Source organism: Oryctolagus cuniculus, chromosome 14 (genome assembly GCF_964237555.1).
Source record: "Oryctolagus cuniculus chromosome 14, mOryCun1.1, whole genome shotgun sequence".
NCBI classification, from domain to species: Eukaryota; Metazoa; Chordata; class Mammalia; order Lagomorpha; family Leporidae; genus Oryctolagus; species Oryctolagus cuniculus.
This window is the reverse complement of record NC_091445.1, coordinates 85351526-85372616: the sequence shown is the minus strand read 5'-3', so window position 1 is coordinate 85372616 and position 21091 is coordinate 85351526. Positions and strand designations below refer to the sequence as shown.

The 21091-nt window shown below is 39.3% G+C and overlaps 1 protein-coding gene across 2 annotated transcripts in view; it reads left to right on the top strand.

The window, feature by feature from the left end:
* The window catches only part of LOC100355797 (snake venom 5'-nucleotidase), a 106940-nt gene that overhangs the window by 59398 nt on the left and 26451 nt on the right, over positions 1-21091 (top strand). For both annotated transcript variants that reach the window (XM_008262266.3, XM_051853734.2), the window contains 2 exons: positions 606-753; positions 2146-2311. In XM_008262266.3, the coding sequence (XP_008260488.3) occupies positions 606-753; positions 2146-2311 (314 nt within the window). The remainder of the gene's footprint in view (positions 1-605; positions 754-2145; positions 2312-21091) is intronic.

Here is a 21091-nt window from a genome sequence, read left to right as displayed (position 1 = left end):
ATAAGATCAGAGTTTGTGAACTCAAGAGGCTTCCATAGCCTTCGCAGCTCACGACAAGGCCTCGGGTGATTACTGATGTCATAAACAAGAGTGTCAATTGTTAAGTCAACAACAGGAGTCACTGTGCAAACTTACTCCCCATGTAGGACCTCTGTCCTTAATGTGTTGTACTATGCGAATTAACAGTAAAACTACTACCCAAACAGTACTCTATACTTTGTGTATCTGTGTGGGTGCAAACTGTTGAAATCTTTACTTAGTATATGCTAAGTTGATCTTCTGTATATAAAGATAATTGAAAATGAATCTTGATGAAGAATGGGATGAGAGAGGGAGTGGGAGATGGGATGGTTGTGGATAGGAGAGAGGTTATGGAGGGAAAAGCTGCTGTAAAAGTGGTACTTTGGAAATTTATATTTATTAAATAAAAGTTGAAAAACAATTTTGATATCCTGTTAGTACTATGATATTTGGAGAGGAAGAATTTCAAATTCTAACAAATTATCTAATTTTGAGCTAGAGGTTAAGAAGAAAATGATCACGAGGTGAAATAAAAACATAAGAAATGCTGATTTTTAGATAGCTTATTTTCTTTCTTCTTTTAGTATATGTTGGAAGAAGTTCTCTGCCCCATTGATATGGAATTAGATGGTCGTGAAATTACTGTGAGAAGATCTGAGAGCAATCTTGGGAATCTGGTGACTAATGCAATGCTGGAAGCTACTCGTGCTGATGTCGCACTACTTAATTCAGGTGACTTCTGCAATTAATTTGTTTAAAAATAAAAATGACAAAAATTAGTCTTTTAAATTTTATAGTAGCAGGTTATTTCTGTTACTTACAAAGAACAGTTTAGAAATCCATCCCATTGGCTTCACACCTGTTATGCCCAGGAACACCATTGTTTGAAAATTAAAGCATCAAGTTTAAAAATTGTTTTACTTTTTATATTTTGTGAGATTTTGAATAATGACATGGCTTTGTCATTTATCTATTTTAAAATTAGTATGTAGTCAAGCCTTGATTATATGAGAAAGAGTAGACTGAAATTTTACCCATAATCTTTTGGGTTTTTTTTTTTTTTTTTTTTTTTTTTTTTTTTGACAGGCAGAGTGGACAGTGAGAGAGAGAGACAGAGAGAAAGGTCTTCCTTTGCCGTTGGTTCACCCTCCAATGGCCGCCGCGGCCGGCGCGCTGCGGCCGGCGCACCGCGCTGATCCGATGGCAGGAGCCAGGAGCCAGGTGCCTTTCCTGGTCTCCCATGGGGTGCAGGGCCCAAGCACCTGGGCCATCCTCCACTGCACTCCCTGGCCACAGCAGAGGGCTGGCCTGGAAGAGGGGCAACCGGGACAGAATTCCCATCTAATTGTGCCATAAGAGAAAGTGATAAGAAAAATCTTGTAGAGTAAATGCCGAACCTATACTAATAGTTTGAAGTTGGCCTACCTAGGACTATAAGGTATTCAGAATCTCTGTAGAGGTTAGAAAATCAAAACTAACCCTGCTTTGAAACTAATCTGGATTCAGTATTATCATAAGCAGAGCTTTAGACACCATGACTGTGACTTAGGTTCCTGAATAATGCAAAAGTCTACAACATGCCATTGTTTAATATCCTTCCAATTTTAGTCCATGTGCTGCCAAAGTGCATCCACATTGTTTGATATCCTAACTACAAACTTCATATGTTGCTATTTTCAATGAAATTCAAGCGATGTTAATCTTATTCTTGAATAATTTAAGTTACTGTGTAGAAACATGTCCCAGGAGTGAAATCTACTGTATCTTAGATTGTTTACTTAGGATATCTGTGGACTTGCTTCCTGTGGGGATGTTTTAAAATAGATGCTGTTCGCTCTGGAGTGCCTCAGCGTGATCCTGTCTGAAAGTGGGAAGTAAAGTTGTGGCTTTTCACTTATGCTGTTCTGTAATTAAAGAGAGTGATAGCTAACATGAAATTCCTTCTTCTAAAAATGAGTAGAGGTAACTGCATAACTAAAATGGAAATAAGCATGGAGAAGGGTTTGGAAAAAGGATTAGGAGCTTTTGGCAGTGTGGCATATCACTCTGAAGTTTTGGACATAAGGTAAAAGATGACTTTTTATGGAAAAATTAATTAAAATGCATTTTTAAAAATTACTGTAGGCACCCTCAGATCAGATCGGATACATCCAGCAGGGAATTTCACTTTGCATGATCTTTTGGCAATTCTTCCTATAGTGGATCCAGTTTTAGTTGTCAAAGTCACAGGTGCACAGCTGCTGGAAGCACTTGAAAATGGAGTTTACAAATACCCAGCTCTAGATGGAAGGTATGTACATTTATATAAATGGAATCATATAATATTTGCCCTTCTTTCTGGCTTCTTTCAATTAGCATGTTTTCAAGGTTCATTCGTGTTGTAGTGTGTTTCAGTACTTCATTTCTTTTTACTGTTTAATCTCATTTCATTGTGTGGATAACAACATATTTATCTTGCATCAGATGAACATTTTCAGTATTTCCAAGTTTGAACTATTATGAAGAATGTTGCTATAAAAATTAATGTGCAAGTGTTGTGTGATCATTTGTTTTTATGGATATATACTTAGTAATACAATGGTAGATCTCATCTTTGAGAAAGGGATGAACTGCTGAATTGCCTGCACCATTTTGCATTTCCCTCGGCAGTATACTTATGTTTCAGTTTCTCCCCTTGCTTGGCAACCCTTGTTCTCTGTCTTTGGTGATAGCTATCCTAGTAGGTGAGAAATGGAATCTCATTTTGGTTTTCCTTTGTGTGTCTTGAAAGCTGTGGATATCTAGCATCATTTCATGTGCTTATTGGCTGCTTGTATATCTCCTTGGGAGAGATGTTTATTCACATACTTTGCCATTTTAAAAATTGTGTTTTTTTTTTTTTTTTTGACAGGCAGAGTGGACAGTGAGAGACAGAGACAGAGAGAAAGGTCTTCCTTTGCCGTTGGTTCACCCTCCAATGGCTGCCGCGGCCGGCGTGCTGCGGCCGGTGCACCACGCTGATCCAAAGGCAGGAGCCAGGTACTTCTCCTGGTCTCCCATGGGGTGCAGGGCCCAAGGACTTGGGCCATCCTCCACTGCACTCCCGGGCCACAGCAGAGAGCTGGCCTGGAAGAGGGGCAACCGGGACAGAATCCGGCGCCCTGACCGGGACTAGAACCCGGTGTGCCAGCGCCGCAAGGTGGAGGATTAGCCTAGTGAGCTGCGGCGCTGGCAAAAATTGTTTTTTTTAAAATGATTGAGTTATAGGAGTTCTTTTTATCTTCTAGTTATAAGCCTCATGTCAGATATATGATATGCAAACATTTTCTCCTGTTTGTATGATTTGCTATATTACTCTAATGATGTAGTTCTTTGACTATCAAATTTTTAATTTTTAAGAAACAATTTATTTTTCTTTTGTTTTTTATGCTTTTTTAAAATTAAACTATTGCCTTATGCATGATAACAGAAGTTTATGCCTATGTTTCTTCCAATAGTTTTATAACTTTAACTCTTATTTTTGAGGTTTTCATTTACTTTGAATTAATTTTCTTCAGTGTCATACAAAGTTGGTCCAACTCTTTTTGTTTGTTTGTTTATTTATTTATTTATTTAATTTTTGCATATGGCTTCATAGTTATTTCAGACTATTTGTTGAAAAGACTTCTTTAAAATCCCCATTGAGTTGTCTTGGCACTCTTGTTAAAAATCAGTTTAACATAAATGTAATGGTTTATTTTTAGACTCTAAGTTGTGTTGATTAATGTATATTTGTCTATCTTGAATGCATAGAACACGTTGATCCCTTAAACCTTTATAATAAGTTTGAAATCAGGAAATGTGAGTTCTCCAAATTTGTTATTTTCTTTTAAGATTGTTTTTTCTGAGTAGGGGTCTTTTGTATTTCCAAGTATATTTTAGAGTCATATTCACACAATTTCTGCACAAAAGGCAGCTGAGATTTCGATATGGATTTCACTGAACCTGTAGACCACTCTGGGGGAGTTTGACCATCTTAACAATACTAAGGTTTTCAATCCAACAAATGGAATATCTTACCACTTACTAGTTTTTCTTTAATTCTTATAAGAGTGCTTTATAGGTATAAGTCTTAGACTTCTTTTACTTATTTCTAAGTGTTTCATTCCTTTGGATACTTTTGTAAATGGAATTGTTTCCTTAATTTCATTTTTTAACTGCTTATGACCTAGTTTATAGGAATGCAACTTTTATATTGAGTACTTTAAACCAATTATGTTTAACATCAGACCAATTTATTGCTAATAGAGATAATAAACAAAGTAGAAGCTTATAGTAATGTAGTTTCTATGTATACAGTCTAGGGTTAAAGTGCTTATGGAGCTCTATAAATATATCCTTTTTCAAAAGAAGAATGTTCAAAGAAGGCAGTACCTTTCTCTGAAGGGAGGAGAGAACTTCCACTTTGACTATGACCTTGTCTAAATAAGATCGGAGTTGGTGAACTCAAGAGGTATCCATAACTTTGGCAGCTCATGACAAGGCCTCGGGTGATTACTGACTCGTAAATAAGAGTGTCAATTGTTAAATCAACAATGGGAGTCACTGTGCACCTGCTCCCCATGTAGGACCTCTGTCCTTAATGTGTTGTACTATGCGAATTAACGGTAAAACTATTACCCAAACAGTACTCTATATTTTGTGTGTCTTTGTGAGTGCAGTCTGTTGAAATCTTTACTTAGTATATACTAAGTTGATCTTCTGTATATAAAGATAATTGAAAAGGAATCTTGATGAAGAATGGGATGAGAGAGGGAGTGGGAGATGGGATGGTTGCAGGTGGGAGGGAGGTTATGGCAGTGGGGAAGCCGCTATAATTCAAAAGTTGTACTTTAGAAATTTATATTTATTAAATAAAAGTTAAAAAAAAACAAAAGCAGAATGTGTATTTTCCAAGTTGTATAGTCAAAAAGAATAAGCTATAGCCAGTCATTTTTCATAAGTAGTAGATTTCTTGTAATTGAAGATAGGCATATATCCACAAAGGGATTTTAAGCATGATTCATTTGAATTAAGATTTTAGACTAACATTGTTTAGACTGTTGATTTTTCTTTAACCTGTTATGATTTATTATTTGACTTTGGAACTCATTATTCTTTGACTTCCTTCTCAATGTTGGTCATTTGCTTCATGGAAATAATATAGATAAATTTAAATAGATTTTATGAGGCTTCAGATACATTCTGATCTTTGAGGGAGTTTTTTTTTTTTTTTTTGGAGTTCCTTTGGTGTAAAGTCATTCTATATCATTTGCCATTTTGAATATCTGAAGAACCAAAAATAGTGTCTTGCTTACAATACAAGGCATTTCATAAATTCTTAATGGTTCTAAAGCATAGTGTGGAATTAGGAATAGGCAAAATTAATAATATTTTGGCAGTTTTGCTAGAATACAGACTGAGGGAGGAAGGCATAGCAGTAGCAGGATGGATTTTCGGAGTCAAAACAAAATATTTGAAAAGTACTTTATAGTGTTTCATATTTAATTTTGTTGAATGAATTTTAGCTAAATACTGAGCTATTGGTAAGTTTGAAATGGTATTAGGAAATATGCAGCAGTATAAACAGATATCAGATATGAGCGATGAGCAATGTTAGTTCCTTCTTAGTGTTGCTAATATTCTAGCAGTACAATTGGCCTGAAATAGTTAATAGGTGCTTGCTTGGACATGGGCTCAGTTAAATACACATCATTGTCATTAAATGGACTGGGAAGGGGATATAGAGTCAAATGCCAAAATCAGTCTGGCTTCAGGCATGTGACACTACTTTGCTTTTCTCAGTGAATAACTATTGCTCAAGCAATTGCATATGCTGTACCTCAAGTAGTGATGAAACTGTTGTGAATGTAAATTTTTTGTATTCTTCAGTGTGAATTGCTAATATATTTACAGGAAAAACCTCAGCAATTTAGACTCTTGGTTCCGTTATGAGGAAAAGCCAGATTTTTCCAGTTAAGGATTATGACCTTTTCTGCCTTCAAATGTATCACTAAAGTTTATCCTGTTTAATGATGCAAGGTCTTCATCATTAACCTTACGTATTGTAATGTGCTGACAATAAAATTATATGCAAATATCAGAGATATAAACCCTCACAGAAAGATCTCATTTGAATTGGACAGAATACCCACTTGGATTTTGCTTTCTTGAAAAAATACCAAATAATAGTTTTAAAATTTTAGTAGCTTTATTAAGGTATAATTCTTACACAATTCATATGATTTACCCACTTGACGTATAAAATTGGATGATTTTCATTATATTTAGAGAGCTGTATACCTGTTACCACAGTCAATCTTAGAACATTTTCATCATTCCAATAAGAAACTATCTGTATTCAATAGCAGTCACTTGTCATTGTCCCCCATAACCTCCAGTCTTAGGAAACTTCCCGTGTACTTTCTACATAGATTTGTCTATTCTGCACACTTCATAGAAATTGAATTATATAATGTGTGATATTTGTAATTGGCTTCTTTCACTCAGCAAATATTTTTAAGGCTTATCCATGTTTTAGTATGCATCAGTATTTTATTACCTTTTATTGAAGAATAATGGTCATTTATATATCTAAGCCATATTTTATTTATTCATCATTGGTTGTTTCTGCTTTTTATTTATCATGACTAACGTAAAATAAATATTAATGCATACATTTTTGTATGGACCTGTGTATTTTCATTTCTTTCCATTGTACATTTAGGAGTGTATTCATTGATTTGTTTGACTGGTTATTTTTTTTCTCACAAAGGTAGAGTGGTGCATACACTGGTGAGACATCTTAGGCAATGGGGAGTGGCTGCTTTTCTGTAAAACTACTTAGTAGATCAAGGACTGAGACTTTTGTAAGTGGATTTCCCACTAGAAATGTACCATCATTTTTAATGTGTGTTTTTACTGTCAACAGCATTTAAAAACATTATATAAATATAGTAATATTGAAAATCCTGGATAGTATGTACACCGTGAACCAAGTTTCTTATGAAGTATAGTAATAGTTTAAATAGATTAAATTAGTGCAGTAATCTTGGGGAACAGGAAAATGACAAATGTACTTGCAGTCACCAGCTGCACTTTGTGATAAATTCTAGAATTGTGTTAGATAAGAATAGCTTTGAGGGTGGGAATCAAGATGGCAGTTGCATAAGATGCTCTGGTGACCACCACCCTACAGAGAGGACAATTTGAACAGCTGTACACAAAGAGGTCACCCCCTCAAAGCCAGGCAAGAGACCACACTGCCCTGTTTTGCTTAGGCAATAAGGAAAATCCATTGAAGAAAACAGGAAGGAAAGAGTTATCTGTGGAGGCTGGTGCTGTGGTCTAGCAGGTGGAGCTGCTGCCTGCAGTGTCAGCATCCCATATAGGTGCCAGTTGGAGTCCCAGTTGCTCCTCTTCTGAACCAGCTCTCTGCTGTGGCCTATGAAAGCAGTAGAAGATGGCCCAAGTCCTTGGGCCCCTGCACCCATGTGGGAGACCTGGAAGAAGCTCCTGGCTCCTGGCTTCAGATTGGCTCAGCTGCAGCTGTCGTGGCTGTGTAACTGTGATTTTCAAATAAATAAATAAATCTTTTTTAAAAAAATAGTTATCTATGTCACCTTTCCCTTAGCTGCAAAGGGCATGGCTTGAAGAGCTACCTCCCAATTGTAACAGGGAGAAGGAACTGAATTTCAATGCCAGGCCTAATCTGAATGAATTTAGTAAGATTAAAACCCCTGCTCCTGTCCCAGTTCCATACTTGCTTTTTTTTTTAAAGATTTATTTATTTATTTGAAAGTCATAGTTGCATAGAGAGAGGAGAGACAGAGAGAGAGAGAGAGAGGTCTTCCATTCAGTGGTTCACTCCCCAATTGGTCACAATGGCGGGAGCTGCACCGATCTGAAGCCGGGAGCCAGGAGCTTCTTCCAGGTCTCCCATGCGGGTGCAGGGGCCCAAGGACTTGGGCTGTCTTCTGCTGCTTTCCCAGACCATAGCATAGAGCTGGATTGGAAGTGGAGCAGCCAGGTCTCAAACCAGTGCCCATATGGGATGCCGGCACTTCAGACCAGGGCATTAAGCCACTGCGCCACAGCACCGGCCCTCCCAGTTCCATACTTGTATCCTGACTTTTTGGAACTCTTACAGCCAGATGGCCTCTGCTACCCCTCCCCATACCACCTGCAGAAAATGGAATTCCAGTCATGTGACAATGCCAAGAGAGGAGAGTTAAGACCATGCTTTGGAGCTTGGAGCCCAGTCTGCCACCCTGAGAGCCAACACCTGATAAACCGTAAAGGCTTCTACTCACAGGCCGGGCCTCACAGGTGGAGCCTTTGCACTTACCAAGCATCAGGTAGAGACCTGTGCTCCGGTGGGATGGGCTTATATTGGAATGTGTCATGGCTGGCCTTGTGCAGGATTGACAGGCATTTCCAGACCTTGGGACCAAGGCCCCAGTGTGACCAGTCTGGGGTCAGTGTGGGTCAGCAGGGGTCTACTTTTATAACCCTCATAAAACCTTGAGCTGACTTCAAGGAGCGAGGGGAATAAGCCAAAGCTTGTATGCCAGTAAACAGGGTAATCTATCAGAAATGGATAGATTCCTGGACACATACAACCTACCTAAATTGAACCATGAAGACATAGAAAACCTAAACAGACCCATAACTGAGACAGAAATTGAATCAGTAATAAAGTCCCTCCCAACAAAGAAAAGCCCAGGACCAGATGGATTCACTGCTGAATTCTACCAGACATTTAAAAAAGAACCAACTCCAATTCTTCTCAAATTATTCAGAACAATCGAATAAGAGGGACTCCTCCAAAATTCTTTCTATGAAGCCAGCATCACCTTAATCCCTAAACTTGAAAAAGATGCATATTACAGACCAATATCCCTGATGAACATAGATGCAAAAATCCTCAATAAAATTCTGGCTAATAGAATGAAACAACACATAAGAAAGATCATCCATCCAGACCAAGTGGGATTTATCCCTGGTATGCAGGGATGGTTCAGTATTCGCAAGTCAATCAATGTGATACACCACATTAACAAATTCTAGAAGAAAAACCAGATGATTATCTCAATAGATGCAGATAAAGCATTTGATAAAACACAACACCCTTTCATGAAGAAAACTCTAAGCAAATTGGGTATGGAAGGAACATTCCTCAATACAATCAAAGCAATTTATGAAAACCCACGGCCAACATCCTATTGAATGGGGAAATGTTGGAATCATTTCCACTGAGATCTGGTACCAGACAGGGATGCCCACTCTCACCACTGATATTCAATATAGTTCTGGAAGTTTTAGCCAGAGCTATTAGGCAAGAAAAAGAAATTAAAGGGATACAAATTGGGAAGGAAGAACTCAAACTATCCCTCTTTGCAGACGATATGATTCTTAGGGGATCCAAAGAACTCTACTAAGAGATTATTGGAACTCATAGAAGAGTTTGGCAAAGTAGCAGGATATAAAATCAATGCACAAAAATCAATAGCCTTTGTATACACAGGCAATACCACGGCTGAGGAAGAACTGCTAAGATCAGTCCCATTCACAATAGCCACAAAACCAATCAAATACCTTAGAATAAACTTAACCAAGGACGTTAAAGATCTCTGCAATGAGAATTACAAAATCTTGAAGAAAGAAATAGAAGAAGATACCAAAAATGGAGAAATCTTCCATGCTCATGGATTGGAAGAATCAATATCATCAAATGTCCATTATCCCAAAAGCAATTTATAGATTCAATGTGATACCAATCAAAATACCAAAGACATTCTTCTCAGATCTGGAAAAAGTAATGCTGAAATCCATATGGAGATGCAGGAGACCTTGAATAGCTAAAGCAATCTTGTACAACAAAAACAAAGCTGGAGGCATCACAATACCAGATTTCAGGACATACTACAGGGCAGTTGTAATCAAAGCAGCGTGGTACTGGTACAGAAACAGATGGATAGACCAAGGGAATGGAACAGAACCACCAGAAATCAATCCAAACATTTACAGCAAACTTATATTTGATCAGGATCTAAAAGCAATTCCTGCAGCAAGGACAGTCTATTCAACAAATGGTGCTGGGAAAACTGAATTTCCACCTGCAGAAGCATGAAGCAAGACCCCTACCTTACACCTTACACAAAAATCCACTCAACATGGATTAAAGACTTAAATCTATGACCCGACACTATCAAATTATTAGAGAACATTGGAGAAACCATACAAGATACAGGCACAGGCAAAGACTTCTTGGAAAAGACCCGGGAGGCACAGGCAGTCAAAGCCAAAATTAACATTTGGGATTGCATCAAATTGAGAAGTTTCTGTTCTGCAAAAGAAACAGGAAAGTGAAGAGGCAACTGACAGAATGGAAAAAATATTTGCAAACTATGCAACAGATAAAGGATTAATAACCAGAATCTACAAAGAGATCAAGAAACTCCACAACAACAAAACAACCAACCCACTTAAGAGATGGGCCAAGGACCTCAATAGACATTTTTCAAAAGAGGAATCCAAATGGCCAACAGACACATGAAAAAATGTTCAAGGTCATTAGCAATCAGGGAAATGCAAATCAAAACCACAATGAGGTTTCATCTCACCCCGGTTACAATGGCTCACATACAGAAATCTACCACCCGGCACTGCGGCTCAATAGGCTAATCCTCCACCTAGCGGCGCCGGCACACCGGGTTCTAGTCCCGGTCGGGGCGCCAGATTCTCTCCCGGTTGCCCCTCTTCCAGGCCAGCTCTCTGCTGTGGCCCGGGAATGCAGTGGAGGATGGCCCAAGAGCTTGGCCCTGCACCCCATGGGAGACCAGGATAAGTACCTGGCTCCTGGTTTCGGATCATTGGGTGCGGCGGCTGCAGCGCGCCAGCTGCAGCGGGCATTGGAGGGTGAACCAATGGCAAAGGAAGACCTTTCTCTCTGTCTTTCTCTCACTGTCCACTCTGCCTGTTAAAAAAAAAAAAAAAAAGGATAGAAATCTACCAACAACAGATCCTGGCGAGGATGTGGGGAAAAAGTGACACTAACCCATTGTTGGTGGGAATGCAAACTGGTTAAGCCACTATGGAAGTCAGTCTGGAGATTCCTCAGAAACCTGAAGATAACCCTACCATACAACCCAGCCATCCCACTCCTTGGAATTTACCCAAAGGAAATTAACTTGGCATATAAAAAAGCTGTCTGCACCTTAGTGTTTATTGCAGCTCAATTCACAATAGCTAAGACCTGGAATCAACCTAAATGCCCATCAACAGTAGGGTGGATAAAGAAATGATGGGATATGTACTCTATGGAACACTATATAGCAGTCAAAAACAATGAAATCCAGTATTTGCAACAAAATGGAGGAATCTGGAAAATATCATGCTGAGTGAAATATGCCAGTCCCAAAGGGACAAATATCATATGTTCTCCCTGTCGATGACAACTGACCGAACACCAAAAAGGAAGCCTGTTGAAGTGAAATGGACACTATGAGAAACAGTGACTTGATCACCTCTTGTCCTATCAATGAATAACTTAATACTTTATCCCTTTTAGTGTTTTTTTTTGTTCTATTTAATACTATTGGTTGAACTCTTTAATTAACACACAATTATTCTTAGGTGTTTAAATTTGACTGAAGAGTGATGCCTGTTAAATATAAGAGTGGGAATAAGAGATGGAAGAGATGTACAGTTTGACACATGCTCAATCGGACTTACCTCAAATGGTAGAATTAGAAATGTGCCAGGGGATTCCAATTCAGTGTCATCAAGTTGGCATGTACCAATGCCATCTCACTAGTCAAAGGAATCAGTTTCAGTTCACAATTGATGATAATGAAAAGATTAAGTGTCAAAGGAATCACATAAACAAGACTAGTGTCTGCTAATACTAACTGATATAATTAAAAAGAGAGAAAGATCCAACATGGGAAGCAGGATACACAGCAGACTCATAGAATGGCAGATGTCCTAAATAGCACTCTGGCCTCAGAATCAGCCCTTAAGGCATTTGGATCTGTCTGAAGAGCCCATAAGAGTATTTTAGGCATGAAAAGCTAGGACAGTGTGGCTAAAAAAATAGCCTAAATGAAAGATCTCTGTGAGTGAGATCCCAGCAGAAAGAACGGGCCATCAAAGAAGGAGGTACCTTTCTCTGAAGGGAGGAGAGAACTTCCACTTTGACTAGGGCCTTGTCTAAATAAGATCAGAGTTGGTGAACTCAAAAGGCTTCCATAGCCTTGGCAACCCATGACAAGAGCCTAGGAAGGTTACTGTTGGCATAAAAAGAGTGTCAGTTTGTTAAGTCAATGACAGGAGTCACTGTGTACTTGCTCCCCATGTAGGATCTCTGTCCTTAATGTGTTGTACAATGTAAATTAATGCTATAACTAGTACTCAAACAGTACTTTACACTTTGTGTTTCTGTGTGGGTGCAAACTGTTGAAATCTTTACTTAGTAAATACTAAGTAGATCTTCTGTATATAAAGAGAATCAAAAATGAATCTTGATGGGAATGGAATGGGAGAGGGAGTGGGAGATGGGAGGGTTGTGGGTGGGAGGGAAGTTATGGGGGGGGAAAGCCACTGTAATCTAAAAGCTGTACTTTGGAAATTTATATTTATTAAATAAAAGTTAAAAAAGAAAGAGGTAAAATGTAACAATAAATTTAAAATGTGAGGATTGGGGCACAACTAGCATTATTCATATTAGCTCTTTTTTGTTTGTTTCCTTCTCTGTGTATTTTTTAAAGATTTATTTAATTGAAAGGCAGAGTGACAGAATAGGAGAGAGTAAATGAGACAGAGGAGATAGGGAGAGAGATATCTTCCATCCACTGGTGTACTTCCCAAATGGCTTCAGCAACCAGTGCCTAGGCCATGCTGAAGCCAGGAGCCATGAATTCCATCCAGGTCTACCTCATGGGTGGCAAGAACCCAAACACCTGAGCCATCATCTGTTTTCCAGGCACATTAGCAGGAAGCCGCATTGAAATCTTGGATTAGCTGGGGTTTGAATCAGACACTCTGAAATAGCATGTGATCATCTCAGCAAATAATAGCCTTAAGGAGGTAGACTTCTGTAGAATAACACTTGGGGAGTTTAACATCCTATTTCAGAAATGGACAGATTATCTAGACAGAAAACCAACAAAGAAATGGCAGAATTGCTCCCTGGATCCGTTGGACAGAAGAAACATCTAAAGAACGTTCCACCTGTCACCTGCAGGCAGAATACACATTCTTCTCAACAGCACATGGAACATTTTCCAGGATAGATTATTTGATAGATGTAAAGTAAGTCTCAATAAATTTAAAAGGATAGAAATCATATTAAGTGCAATTTGTGACCACAAGGTAATAAAACTAGAAATCAATAACTAGAAAAACTTTGAAAGCCATATAAATACATGGAAACTAAACAACTTATTCTTCAACTGCATACAGATTTTAGTTCTGTATCAAATATGATTGGAATTTTTATAGAGATGGCATTCCATCTGTAAATTGCTTTGGCTAGTATACATTTTTTAAAAAGATTTATTTATTTATTTGAAAGTCATAGTTACACAGAGAGAGGAGGAGAGGCAGAGAGCGAGCGAGAGGGAGGTCTTGCATCTGCTGGTTCACTCCCAGTTGGCAGCAATAGCTGATGTTGTGATGATCTGAAACCAGGAGCCAGGAGCTTCTGGGTCTCCCACACGAGTGCAGAGGCCCAAGGACTTGGGCCATCTTCTACTGCTTTCCCAGGCTACAGCAGAGAGATGGATCAGAAGTGGAGCAGCCAGGACTCAAAATGGCACCCATATGGGATGCTGGCACTGCAGGCTGCAGCTTAACCCACTACGCCACAACACTGGCCCCACTAGTATACATATTTTAACCATTCTGATTCTTCCAGTCCATGAATGTGACCTGTCTTTCCATTTATTTGTGTCCTCTTTGATTTGTTTGATTAATGATTTACAGTTTTCATTATAGGGATTTTTTCCCCCTTCTTTGGTCTTCTTTGGTTAAATGTATTTTTGTAGCTATTTATTTTTGTAGCTGTTGGATGAAGAGAAAAGGGAACCCTTGCACACTCTGGGTGAGAATGTAAATTAGTACAGCGATTGTTGAAAATAGTAGGACATTCCTCACAAAGTTAAAACTACTGTATGTTCAAGCAATCCCATCGCTAGGCATATATCCAAGGGAAATGAAATCAATCAAAGAGACAGCTGCACTCCCATGTTTACTGCCATACTTTTTACAATAGCCAAGACATGGAAACAGCCTAGATGTACACCCACTGGTGTATGGATAAAGAAAATTTAGTACATTTAGCGCAGTAGAATATAGGTCAACCAGAAAAGAGAATAAAATCTTGTCATTTGCGACACAGTGGATGGGATTGTTGGTCACTATGTTAAGTGAAATAAGCCAAAGATAGAAAGCCAAGTATCATGTGATCTCACTTCAAGGTGGGGTATAAAAATTGATGGCCTTGTGAAAGTTAAAAATATAATGGTTGTTACCAGAAGCTGGGGAGGACAGAGCAGAGAAAGAGGGATGGGTACTAGGTCACAGAGAAGTAGGAAGTTCTGGGGTTCTGGTCCACAGTAGTGTGACTTACAGATAATGTTGTTGAACTGTTTGCTTCTCTATTCTCTGCTGTGGCTCGGGAGTACAGTGGAGGATGACCCAAGTGCTTGGACCCTGCACCCCATGGGAGACCAGGAGAAGCACCTGACTCCTGGCTTTGGATCAGCGTGGTGCGCCGGTTGCAGTGGCCATTGGAGGGTGAACCAACGGCAAAGGAAGACCTTTCTCTCTGTCTCTCACTGTCCACTCTGCCTGTCCAAAAAAAAAAAAATTCAAATAATTTTTAAAAGATTATATTTTGTATCTGGTATAGTTTGACTATGATTTGGTCCCCAAACTCACCTAATTGTGGTGATTGGATTCAGTTGGGTCATTAGGTGGGGTTCCCATGAGCAAGTCTCAGTGGCTTGGTAAGGGATCACATAAACATAGACAGATGGATGCTCTCATTTGCCAGGTGTTGCTCTGTGCCACCCCAGGAGTTTGAAAGAACACCAGTGTTGATCGATTGGGGCAGGGCTGATTTTCAACTGTATGCTTCCAAAACCATGAGTGAAATAAACTTCATTTTTCTTCATAAATATCCTATCACAGATACTTTTCTATGCTAATGAAAAGCAGACCAGTACACAAGTAAGCCTGTGGTTCTATAAAAGATAATTTCATGATTAAAATGAGATAATAAAATATAACTTATGCTTTTATGTATTTATCAAAAAAAACTATTGAGTGCTTGCTCTGGACTAGGGAATATAAACGGGGGGTGGTGGCATTGTGGCACAGCAGGTTACAGTGCTGCTAGCAAAGCTCATATCATAGTGCTGGTTCAAGTCAAGCTGCTCCACTTCCTATCCAGTTTCCTGCTAATGTGCCTAGAAAAGCAGCTTATGATGGCCTGGGCACCTGGGTCCCTGACACCCATCTGGGAGACCAGGATGGAGCTCCTGGCTCTTAACTTCAGCCTGGCTCACCCCTGGCAGTTGGCAGTCATTAAGAGAGTGAATGGAAAATCTTTCTTTCTCTCACTCTCAGTTACTCTGCTTTTCAAATACATAGATAAATAAATATTTCAAAAGAAATGAATGGGACATGGTTAATGCCCATGAGGGGCTTATTGTGTAAGATTTTGTATCTATATATCCATAAGAGTACTTCAAAAAGTTCATGGAAGAATGGAATTAAAAGATCAATGTAAGGGCTGGCGTTGTGCATTGATGACGGCATCCCATATGGGCCCTGGTTCATACTTCATGTCTGGACTGATCAGCTCCTGATGCAGCTCCCTGCTAATGGCTGAGGAAAAGCAGTGGAAGATTTCCCAAGTGCTTTCACCCCTGCTACCCATGTGGGAGGCTTGGAAGTAGCTCTAGACTCCTGGCATCTGTCTGGCCCAGGCCCAGCCATTGTGGCCATCTCGGGAGTGAACCAGTAGATAGATCTTTCTCTCTTTCCCTCTCTCTCTCTCTGTCTCTTCCTCTCTCTCTCTACCTCTGATTTTCAAATAAGTAAAATAAATTTTTTTAAAAAAAAGCTCAGTTTGCCTTGTTGCAAAGAAATTTGAAATCCATGCATAGTTTTTCTACTGCTTTCCCAGGCCATAGCAGAGAGCTCAATCAGAAGAGGAGCAGCCAGGACCAGAACCGGTGCCCATATAGGAAGCTGGCGCTTCAGGCCAGGGCTTTAACCTGCTGCACCACAGCACCGGTCCCCTGGATATAAACATATCTAATTTTGTCCAGGGAATTGCTGAATTTTGCCTTATAGGGGAGGAAAATTTTTTTTAAAGATTTGTTTATTTAAAAGGCAAATTTACAGAGAGAGAAAGCGAAAGCAAGAGAGTCAGGGAGAGATCTTCCATATGCTGGTTTACTCCCCAAATGACCTCAATAGCCAGATCTGGTCTAGGCCAAAGGCAGGAGCCCATAATTCCATCTAAGTCTCCTGCATGGGTGGCAGGGTCCCAAGTAGGTGGGCCATATTCCACTGCTTTACCATGCACATTGTCAGAGAGCTGGAATGGGAAGTAGAACAGCCAGGACTTGAACTTGTGCTTATATGGGATGCTGGTTTGCAGGGGGTGGTGGTGGCTGAACCCACTTTGCCATGACTCTGGCCACCGTAGGGCATCATTTAAATTGGCTGCTAAGGATGGTAAGTTTGAGCTGAAGGGGAAGGGCATTTTAGGCAGCGGGTCTGAATATTTGGTGACATGATTGCAGGAAAGAGCCTTGATATGTTAGGACTTAGAGTAAAATAGTTCTTATGAAATTTAATAGCACAATCATCAAGTTCATGGGGAAAAGTAGTATGAGTTTGAAAATGAAAGAGCCAATTTGGGAATATGTCTCCAGGATATTTGGGCCCTCTTAATGTGGGTTAAGAGAGACTGATTTTTAATGTTAAGCAGGGTAATGGCATGAGATGATTTACATTTTAGAAAAACCTTGTGGCATTGACAGCATGGAGAAAAACCTGTAGAGAAATTATGATAGATTGATACAGTGTAATGAGCTAATCAAACTTCTACTGAAATATTAGACTTGCATGCAAAGGTGTCAGAAATTTGATTAAATTTTGGTGCAGAGGTGTTATCAAATATCTTCAAATTGTGTTGTTGCAAAACGTACAGATATTTTGGGGGGCCAGTTAATCCAGTATGCTTATTATGTATTCAGTTGTTCAGCAGAATTGATTTTTTGTCTTAAACTCATTTTACATTCCTGTCAATATAATTCATTGTGTTTCCCTGATCTGATACTGTGCTGTTTCTCTGCCTACTGATTTCCTTGTAAAATCATTTTCCCACCTCCAGTTCTATTTATACATAGACTATAAATTATTGTCTGATGACCAAATTAGCACACACCCAGACCCAGACAAGTCTGTCTCATGCCGATTTTGTGAGAGATGTTGAATTGGAGACTCAGAGTGTTTAATGTCTGAGTTCATCATATAGCCTCAGACTAACAGAATCCCTGAAAGATGAACAAAGTTATAGGAGCAGAAATAAATAACAGGTAATGGTGTATCTCTTTGTGTTTAAATGCTAATAATTTTATTTTCTTGAATAAAATTTAAATGAATTCTTTTTTTTTTTTTTTTTTTTTTTTTTGGACAGGCAGAGTTAGACAGTGAGAGAGAGAGAGAGACAGAAAGGTCTTCCTTTTCCATTGGTTCACCCCCTAAATGGCCGCTACGGCTGGCGCACTGTGCCGACCTGAAGCCAGGAACCAGGTGCTTCCTCCTGGTCTCCCATGCGGATGCAGGGCCCAAGCACGTGGGCCATCCTCCACTGCATTCCTGGGCCACAGCAGAGAGCTAGACTGGAAGAGGAGCAACTGGGACAGAATCTGGCACCCCGACCAGGACTAGAACCCAGGGTGCCGGCACCGCAGGTGGAGGATTAGCCAAATGAACCGTGGCGCCAGCCAAAATTTAAATGAATTCTTAAGAGTTCCAGGAGAAGCACCTGGCTCCTGGCTCCTGCCATCGGATCAGCGCGGTGCGCCGGCCGCAGCGCGCCGGCCGCGGCGGCCATTGGAGGGTGAACCAACGGCCAAGGAAGACCTTTCTCTCTGTCTTTCTCTCTCACTGTCCACTCTGCCTGTCAAAAAAAAAAACAAAAACAAAAACAAAAAAACAACAACAACAACAAAAAAACAAACAAAAAAGAGTTCTAAAATTTATTTTTGTAGATAAGTTCTATGAACATATCATGTGCAACTTGAGGCTTTGATTTTTTAAATTATTTTTTAAATGATTTATTTAATTTATTTGAAAGGCAGAGTTAGAAAGAGGGGGAGAGATAGAGAGAAAGAGACCTTCCATCACTGGCTCATTCTCTAAGTGGCTGCAACAGCCAAAGCTGGGCCAGGCTCAAGCCAGGATCCAGGAGCTTCACCTGGGTCTGCCCTCTGGGAGCAGGGACGCAATGACTTGGCCATCCTCTGCTGCTTTCCCAGGTGCATTAGCAGAGAGATGGATGGGAAGTAGAGCAGCTGGGACTTGAACCAGCACCCATATGGAATGTCAGTATTGCGGGCTTATCCTGCTACGCCACAACACCAGCCCCAGGGTTTTGATGTTTTAAATTTAACATACACTGTGAAATGGCTAAATCTATCTAATTATCATAAACATTAGTTTACATAATTACTTTTATGAGAACACAGAACATCTACCCTCTGAACATTTTTTTTCACAAATGCAGTTTATTATCCTTAACAGTCCATCATCATGCTGTACAATAGATCTTTGGAACTTATTCCTAATATTTAAATGTAATTTTGTATCCTTTGGCCAATATCTCTCCACTCTTTTCCAATTCTATGAGATCAACTTTTTAAGAACCCACTTATGAATGAGGTTATGTAGCGTTTGTCTTTCTTCCTCTGGCTTATTTCACTTAGCATTATATTCTCTAGGTTTAATGATATTGCAGATGATAGGATTTCCTGCTTTTGAAAGGCTGAATAGTATTTTCTTGTGTGTGTGTGTATATATATATATATATATATATATACACACACACCACATTTTCTTTATCTATTCATCGGTGGATGAAGTGGTTAACTTCAAGTCTTGGCTTTTTTATATAATGCTGCAGTAAACATGGGAGTTCAGTATCTCTGACATTTTTTTATATTAAAAGAAATTTTTTTTATTTTGACCGAGTTAGACAGTGAGAGAGAGACAGACACAAAGGTCTCCCTTTCGTTGGTTCTCCCCCTAAATGGCCACTACGGCCGGAGTTACGCCGATCCAAAGCCAGGAGCCAGGTGCTTCTTTCCTGATCTCCCATGCAGGTACAGGCGCCCAGGCACTTGGGCCATCCTCCACTGCCTTCCCAGCCCACAGCAGAGAGCTAGACTGGAAGAGGAGCAACTTGGACTAGAACCCGGTGCCCATATGGGATGCCAGCGCCACAGGCAGAAGATTAACCAAGTGAGCCACGGTGCCGGCCCCATCTTTGACATATCAAATTCATCTCTCTCACTATATAATTGTGGTGGGATTGCTGGGTCATATGTTCTACGTTTTATTGTTGAGGAAACGCCACAGTATTTTCCATAATGGCTGTACTTACTTACACTCCCACTATCAGTGTGTAGGAGTTTTATTTTCTCCACTTCTTTACCAACTACATTTTTTTTTTGTCTTTTGGATAATAACCCTCTTTGAGAAGTGAGGTGATATCTTACTGTGGTTTTGCTTTGTATTTTCCTGATGTTAGAGATGTTAAGCATTATTTTCAATTACCTGTTGACCCCTTGTTTGACTTCTTTTGATATATGCCTATTAAGATATTTTGCCAATTTTAAAATCTGATTGTTTACTTGATATTGATTTATTATATATTTTTTATATTAACCCCTTGACAGTGGTATAGTTGTGTATATTTTCTCTTTTTGTAAGTCGTCTCTTCAAATTGTTGATTGTTTTCTTTGCTGTGTACTTTTCAGTTTGATATAATACCATTCATCAATTTTTGTTATCTTGCATGTGATTCCAAGGTAGATATAAAAAATAATTTTCTCTACTTGTATGTTATTATTCATTTTTACTTTTTGTGTGTCTACAGTAGGTTTTTACTTTGTGGTTAGCATGAAGCTTACAAAAAATATTAAGCTGATGACATTGAGTGCAAAAACAAAACAAACAATAAAACAAAACAAAGCTGTGAGCTTTTACTCCACTGTCCCCATTTTGAGTTTTGATATCACTATTTATATATTTTTATATCCTTACTTAATAGATTATACTTAATTTTAATACTTTTGTGTTTTGTCATAGTAAAGATGTGATTTTATGTACAACTATCAGAGTGCTAGAGATATAAATTTGACACTGAAACTCTTTTTCCTTCATTTATTCACCTGGCTAGATTCTTGATTGACATTTTGTTTACATCGCTATTGTCTATCACCCCAATAGCTCTTGTCCTGTAAAGTTTCTTCTGAGATGTCTGTTGCTCCCAATATGAGAAATCTCATTTTGCTCCTTTTCCCTTCAGAATATTCTCTTTACTTTTGAGTTTTTTGTTTATTTTTATTTTTTAAAGATTTATTTATTTATTTGAAAGGCAGTGTTACAGAGAGGCAGAGGCAGTCACACACACACACACACACACACACAGAGAGAGAGAGAGAGAGAGAGAGACAGACAGACAGACAGACAGACAGACAGATTTTCCATCTGCTGGTTCACTCCCCAGTTAGCTGGAACAACCAGGCTGAGCCTGGTTAAAAGCCAGGAGCCAGGAGCTTCATCTGGGTCTCCCATGTCCACTGCTTTCCCAGGTACATTAGCGGGGAGCTGGAACAGAAGTGGAGCAGCTGGGACTTGAACTAGTGCCAGTGCTGCAGGTGGTGAGATTAAATCCACTATGCCACAGTGCTGGTCCCCTTTATCTTTGAGTTTTCAGTTTGATTACTTGGTAAACTCTTATGTGGACTGAATCTGATCAGAGTTT